The sequence below is a fragment of the Oncorhynchus masou genome, chromosome 1, assembly GCF_036934945.1.
Source record: "Oncorhynchus masou masou isolate Uvic2021 chromosome 1, UVic_Omas_1.1, whole genome shotgun sequence".
NCBI classification, from domain to species: Eukaryota; Metazoa; Chordata; class Actinopteri; order Salmoniformes; family Salmonidae; genus Oncorhynchus; species Oncorhynchus masou.
The window spans coordinates 7,721,511-7,728,916 of record NC_088212.1 but is presented as its reverse complement, the minus strand read 5'-3'; the positions used below and the strand labels follow the sequence as shown (position 1 = coordinate 7,728,916).

The 7,406-nt window shown below is 44.2% G+C and overlaps 1 protein-coding gene across 1 annotated transcript; it reads right to left on the bottom strand.

Annotated features, from left to right (window-relative positions):
• Positions 1–302: 302 nt before the first annotated feature.
• LOC135506138 (octapeptide-repeat protein T2-like) lies at positions 303–2,880 on the bottom strand. Its single transcript, XM_064925641.1, has 2 exons — positions 2,754–2,880; positions 303–1,036 (listed from the first exon to the last, which is right to left on the bottom strand). Exons 1-2 carry the CDS (start codon positions 2,878–2,880, stop codon positions 303–305), a joined length of 861 nt encoding a protein of 286 aa, XP_064781713.1.
• Between the last annotated feature and the right edge of the window lie 4,526 nt (positions 2,881–7,406).

The following is a 7,406-nucleotide window of genomic DNA, read 5'->3' as shown; positions in this document are numbered from 1 at the left end:
TCTCCCGCTCCTCTCCCTCTCTCGCTGCTCTCCCTCTCTCTCCTGCTCCCCTCTCTCTCCTGCTCCTCTCCCTCTCCTGCTCCTCTCCCTCTCCTGCTCCTCTCCCTCTCTAGCTGCTCTCCCTCTCTTGTCACATTTGGAATTCACTCCGTGGCTGACATCAAACGCTCTCGGCCGATTAGCTGCACAATCAGGTCCCTACAGAAGGGGAGAGGGGGGGGGCTGCATGGTAGCAAAAGGCGGGTTATTTTCCCGCTGGACAATGCCATTATTTCAGCTCCATTGGTCAGGAATGTCGGATTTCACAGACCGCTGCCCTCCTCCAAGCGTGGAGTAAAGAGGCTCCAGTGAACGGTAGAACAGTCTGCCTTCCCTCCGAGCCTCTCCCCCTCCGAGCCTCTCCCCCTCCGAGCCTCTCCCCCTCCGAGCCTCTCCCCCTCCGAGCCTCTCCCCCTCCGAGCCTCTCCCCCTCCGAGCCTCTCCCCCTCTGAGCCTCTCCCCCTCCGAGCCTCTCCCCCTCCGAGCCTCTCCCCCTCCGAGCCTCTCCCCTCCGAGCCTCTCCACCTCCGAGCCTCTCCCCTCCGAGCCTCTCCACCTCCGAGCCTCTCCCCCTCCGAGCCTCTCCACCTCCGAGCCTCTCCCCCTCCGAGCCTCTCCCCCTCCGAGCCTCTCCCCCTCCGAGCCTCTCCCCCTCCGAGCCTCTCCCCCTCCGAGCCTCTCCCCCTCTGAGCCTCTCCCCCTCCGAGCCTCTCCCCCTCTGAGCCTCCCCCCTCCGAGCCTCTCCACCTTTGAGCCTCTCCCCTCCGAGCCTCTCCACCTCTGAGCCTCTCCCCCTCTCCGAGCCTCTCCCCCTCCGAGCCTCTCCCCCTCCGAGCCTCTCCCCTCTGAGCCTCTCCCCCTCTGAGCCTCTCCCCCTCCGAGCCTCTCCCCCTCCGAGCCTCTCCACCTCTGAGCCTCTCCCCCTCCGAGCCTCTCCCCCCCAGGGCCCAACCTGCCCAGCCAGCCCTCCGTCCGCCCTCGGCTCCCACACTAAACACTAGTAAACACAGACAGCTTATTAGTTTCAAGCTACATAAAAAAAATATATAAAAAAATGAACAGGGTTGTTGTTTAAAAGTCATAATAATTAAATGGGGTATATTATTTTTATCAGAAATATTACAGTATTTATATTTAGTTAAGTAATGCATATAATTATGCATTTTGGCAGTAAGGGCAGTAATTACTAAATTATAAAGTGTGTTGTGAGAATTCTCTAAATCAAATCAAATTGTATTGGTCACATACACTTGATTAGCAGGCGTTATTGTGTGTGTAGCGAAATGCTTGTGTTTCTAGCTCCCGACGGTGCAGTAATATCTAACAAGTAATATATAACAAATTACACAACATAAACCCAATACACACACATCTAAGTAGGAATGAATTAAGACAATATACATATGGATGAGCGATGTCAGAGCGGAACGGACTGAGATACAGTAGAAAAGTATAGAATACAGTATATACATATGAGATGAGTAATACATAGACTAAGATACAGTAGAACAGTATAGAATACAGTATATACATATGAGATGAGTAATGCATAGACTAAGATACAGTAGAATAGTATAGAATACAGTATATACATATGAGATGAGTAATGCATAGACTAAGATACAGTAGAATAGTATAGAATACAGTATATACATATGAGATGAGTAATACATAGACTAAGATACAGTAGAACAGTATAGAATACAGTATATACATATGAGATGAGTAATGCATAGACTAAGATACAGTAGAGTAGTATAGAATACAGTATATACATATGAGATGAGTAATGCATAGACTAAGATACAGTAGAATAGTATAGAATACAGTATATACATATGAGATGAGTAATGCATAGACTAAGATACAGTAGAACAGTATAGAATACAGTATATACATATGAGATGAGTAATACATAGACTAAGATACAGTAGAATAGTATAGAATACAGTATATACATATGAGATGAGTAATGCATAGACTAAGATACAGTAGAATAGTATAGAATACAGTATATACATATGAGATGAGTAATACATAGACTAAGATACAGTAGAACAGTATAGAATACAAGATATACATATGAGATGAGTAATACATAGTCTAAGATAGAGTAGAGTAGTATAGAACACAGTATATACATATGAGATGAATAATGCATAGACTAAGATACAGTAGAATAGTATAGAATACAGTATATACATATGAGATGAGTAATGCAAGATATGTAAGCATTATTAAGTGAATGAGATACCGTAGAATAGTATAGAATACAGTATATACACATGAGATGAGTAATGTAAGATATGTAAACATTATGACTCAGATACCGTAGAATAGTATAGAATACAGTATATACATATGAGATGAGTAATGCCAGATTTGTAAACATTATTAAAGTGACTAGTGTTCCATTCCTTAAAGTGGCCAGTGATTCCTAATCTATGTCTGTAGGCAGCAGCCTCTACTGTGCTAGTGATGGCTGTTTAACAGTCTGATGGCCTTGAGATATAAACTGTTTTTCAGTCTCTCGGTCCCAGCTTTCATGCACCTGTACTGACCTCGCCTTCTGGATGATAGCGGGGTGAACAGGTTTGTGGCTCGGGTGGTTGTTGTCCTTGATGATCTTTATGGGCTTCCTGTAACATCGGGGATGCGTTGTGCAGACCTCACTACCCTCTGGAGAGCCTTACGGTTGTGGGCATTGCAGTTGCCATGCCAGGCGGTGATACAGCCCGACAGGATGTTCTCAATTGTGCACCTGTAAAAGTTAGTGCGGGTTTTCAGGAACAAGACACATTTTTTAAGCCTCTTGAGGTTGAAGAGGCGCTGTTGCTCCATCTTTTCCACACTGTCTGTGTGTGTGTGGACCATTTCAGTTTGTTGGTGATATGTACACCGAGGAACTTAAAACTTTTCACCTTCTCCACTGCTGTCCTGTCGATGTGAATAGGGGGCTCCTCCCTTTACTGTTTCCTGAAGTCCATGATCATCTCCTTTGTTTTGCTGACATTGAGTGTGATGTTATTTTCCTGACACCACACTCTGAGGGCCCTCACCTCCTTCCTGTAGGCCGTCTCATCGTTGTTGGTAATCAAGCCTACCACTGTAGTGTTGTCTGCGTACTTGATGATTGAGTTGGAAGCGTGCGTGGCCATGCAGTCGTGGGTGAACAGGAAATACAGGAGAGGGCTAAGAACGCAACCTTGTGGGGCCCCAGTGTTGAGGATCAGCGGGGAGGAGATGTTGTTACCTACCCTCACCACCTGGGGGCGGCCCGTCAGTAAGTCCAGTACCCAGTTGCACAGGGCGGTGTCGAGACCCAGGGTCTCAAGCTTAATGATAAGTTTGGAGGGTACTATGGCGTTAAATGCCGAGCTGTAGTCAATGAACAGCATTCTCACATAGGTATTCCTCTTGTCCAGATGGGATAGGGCAGTGTGCTGTGTGATGGCGATTGCATTGTCTGTGGACCTATTGGGGCGGTAAGCAAATTGAAGTGGGTCTAGGGTGTCAGGTAGGGCCGAGGTGATATGATCCTTGACTAGTCTCTCAAAGCACTTCATGATGACAGAAGTTAATGCTATGGGGCGATGGTCTTTAGTTCAGTTACCTTAGCTTTCTTGGGAACAGGAACAATGGTGGCCATCTTGAAGCATGTGGGGACAGCAGGCTGGGATAGAGATTGATTGAAAATGTCCGTAAACACACCAGCCTGCTGGTCTGCGCATGCTCTGAGGGTGCGGCTAGCCTTGTGAGGGTTAACACATTCTCTCCGGGCTAAGTTGGTGGCAGTGTATTGTCCTCAAAGCACGCAAAGAAGTTGTTTTTCCCCGCTGATGCGTTGAGCAGACCTCACCACCCTCTGGAGAGCCATGCGGTTGCGGGTGGTGCAGTTGCCATACCAGGCGGTGATACAGCCCGACAGGATGCTTTCAATTGTGCATCTGTAAAAATTTGTGACGGTTTTAGGTGACAAGCCAAATTTCTTTAGCCTCCTGAGGTTGAAGAGGCTCTGTTGTGCCTTCTTCACCACGTTGTCTGTGTGGGTGGTCCATTTCAGTTTGTCAGTGATGTGTACACCGAGGAACTGTATTACGTGTGGACATCAATAGGCTATTTGCGTAGTTACACGAAAACTATGGGAGGCTTTTGCATAATGTAACTTTTCTGTAAAGAAACTGTATTGTGGTGCCTATTTTTTTTATTTTAACTTTGCAAGTGAGTTTTAAGAACAAATTCTTATTTTACCAAATCTGCTTGGAACAGTAGGTTAACTGCCTCATTCAGGGTCAGAACAACAGACTTTTACCTTTTCAGCTCAGGGATTTGATCCTGCAACCTTTTGGTTATTGGCCCAACACTCTAACCACGAGGCTACCTCTCACCAGGGAAGAGACTAACTCAACACAAATAGGCAGTCGAAACTAACTCAACACAAGTTCATGACAGAAGTACTTCAAGTGCTAAACCCCTAACATATTCTTCTGATAATAAAGTGTATATAAATGCGTTTCACACAAGTGCAAGTGGCACACTTTCAGCATAAGCTGCCCATGTATTCTTTTATATAAACATGGCATAAAGGAATTATGAGAATCTCTCACTTCCGAGGCAGGTAATGATGTAAATGTGTGAATGGCAGGCAGAACTTGTTTTCATTGTTAGAATAAAACTATACAGTGACGTTTCTTGGTATGTGACCAATCCTGAAGGTTATAAGATAGTTAAATACCTCAAAATTCCTCCAATGGCGCGTCACGCGGCAAAGACTAGCGCAGAAACGGACCAATCGGAAATAGGCATGCAAATAAGGAATTTGCTTCAGCAAGAGCTGAATGTCAACTAGTCAAAGATGGAGTCTGGAGCTAGGAGGCCGTGAGGCTGGCCATGGACGAAATAGCATTTTCTATTTGGAAGACAATGCCAGGCGACAACGCGCCGTGCTTCGCAGAAATTACTACGCTGAAACGGATGCGCGCTTTTGGGAATACAATTGGATACATACGGGGCATTTGCGCCTAGTCAAAAGCTAACGGCAATTTAACTTGATTTTTGACGTTCCTTCTATCTGCCTCAAAGAATTGTCCCTCCCTCGGCCAGGTACCATTCATGACATTTGGGGCCCCTCTCTCTTTCTCTGTCTCGCTCTGTGAGTAGCATCCAGGTGGTGGAGCGGAAATGGCGGGAGCTTGTCGCGAAATAGGGATGGTGTGGAGGGGAGGGGTATGCACTCGGCTGGGGGAGTTTGAAGTGTGTGTGTGTGTGTGTGTGTGTGTGTGTGTGTGTGTGTGTGTGTGTGTGTGTGTGTGTGTGTGTGTGTGTGTGTGTGTGTGTGTAGATAGGGATTAGGGGTGTGATTGACAAATGGATGTACATCCATGCATGCATTATGTGTCAACGCACTGGTGGCCATAACTTGAGATCCGATTTGATAAATCGGAATTCCCCTGGCGCCCTGAATCGGAGTTAACAGAGTTTCGTACGAGTCAACGTTCTAACACGTGGACTATACATCAGAGTGGACAGGCACTCCAACAGCATTAAATACAGTTGTGAAATACTATTGTAAAGTGGCTGTTCCACTGGATGTCAGAAGGTGAATTCACCAATTTGTAAGTCGTTCTGGATAAGAGCGTCTGCTAAATGACTTAAATGTAAATGTAAATTAAATACACGGGTTTAAACATCCCAAGTGTGCCTGAGAACAGTTGTTTAATAAAATGTAGGAGCTTGATTGTGATGGAAGCGAGAGAGCTGTCTATACAGGAGAGGCCTAGTCACTTTGTATATTCTTTCAATGCTTTCCCAGAAAACATTTGAAAGAGAACTCAACTTAACAGTACAGCAACATTTTCATGATGTTTCTTATAGGCCCACATAAAGATACCTGCTATTGTAACGTCTCAAATAACTCGAAACACTGGACTCACCGTTCCCCAGTATACCCAAAACAAATCCCTGCTCTGGATATTGCTGCATTTGTTTGCGAGTTTTAAAGATCTGAGATGTAAACACGTCAGCTTGTGTGTGTTGATGGTGTGTGTCAGACTGGAGTGAAGACACAGTTTTGGTTCTCAAAATGTCCACTTTGGTATTTTGGGACTAGCAAGGGATTCAAACTCAAAGGCCCGTTGGACGTTGGAAATAACAACACCTCCACCGGTCCCGCCCCTCCGGAACCCGAACGAGAGGATTTCAAATTGCCACTTTGGCCATAAGTATGTATTAAATTAAGGTTTCTGGTATTGTATTGGCATGTGCTCTTTCTCCTATATGTTTTGTCCTCCCTAGTTTCCTTCTAATCTATATCGTGTTTAGTCCTACCTTTTAGTAGACTATAAACTAGAGAAACATCGTTCATTTTTATTTGGGTAATTAAAGGTTAAATAAAAATAAAATGTAGGTAATTGGTGTTTTATTTCGCACGCACTTAGACGTTATGGTTTATGTAAGATTTAGCCTCTGAATGGTATTAATGAGCGCGTTGAAATAGAAGAGCACGAATGGCGAGACCCAGCGTTATATAGTTAAAAGGACCATATATTAAAAAAATGGCACTCATTTAAATCACAAAACACCTTTTTGCAATTGAAGATAAATTGTTTGAGGGCCGTTGAATGTTATAATAGCTGTTGCTGATCTCTTTAAGTCTTTCATTGTGGTATTTTGTGATTGTATCCTGCTCGGTATGGCACACTTTATATAGGCTTACATTTATTTTGACTGTTCCGTTTTCGTTGCTTACGGTTTACATAGTTGTGTTTTAATTGTTACTATTTATGCAAGTAATATTCAACCGGTTTGTGACAGAATTGTTGGTCTGTTTATCGAATTAAACAAGGACCCTTAGACCATATAGGTTGGGTGATATGCTAACCAGTGCTGTGGGAGAAAACCAAGAAGTGCACATTTACACTGTCAAAATAGACTACGTGTCTAGGCCTATGCAGTTGTTAACCGACACTATTCGTTCACTATTTGGGTGGATACTAAATAAATGGAATTGATTTAAATGTTGTCCGGGGCTCTTTTAATTTTGTACTACTGTGAAATCAAATGAGCAGTGCAATATTAAAAGGGCATTGGCTGACAAAAAACCCGACACCCCCCCTAACTTCCTGAATTGCACCTCCTTTTGGGATATGAGTGATCTCTGGTTGCAACGGCATTGCTCAATTTCTCTACATAGGCTTATCACATGGACAAAAAATAGTCGATGCTTTTAATTGCTATAGTTTATGCAGTCCTTTTCTTTGTTGAGATAGACGTTTTTGTACAACATGTTACTATGAATCCTGAAGGAAATTAACACACAATTCAGGAATATGTCATAATGGAAGAGCTCATTTGACGCTTTGATCACA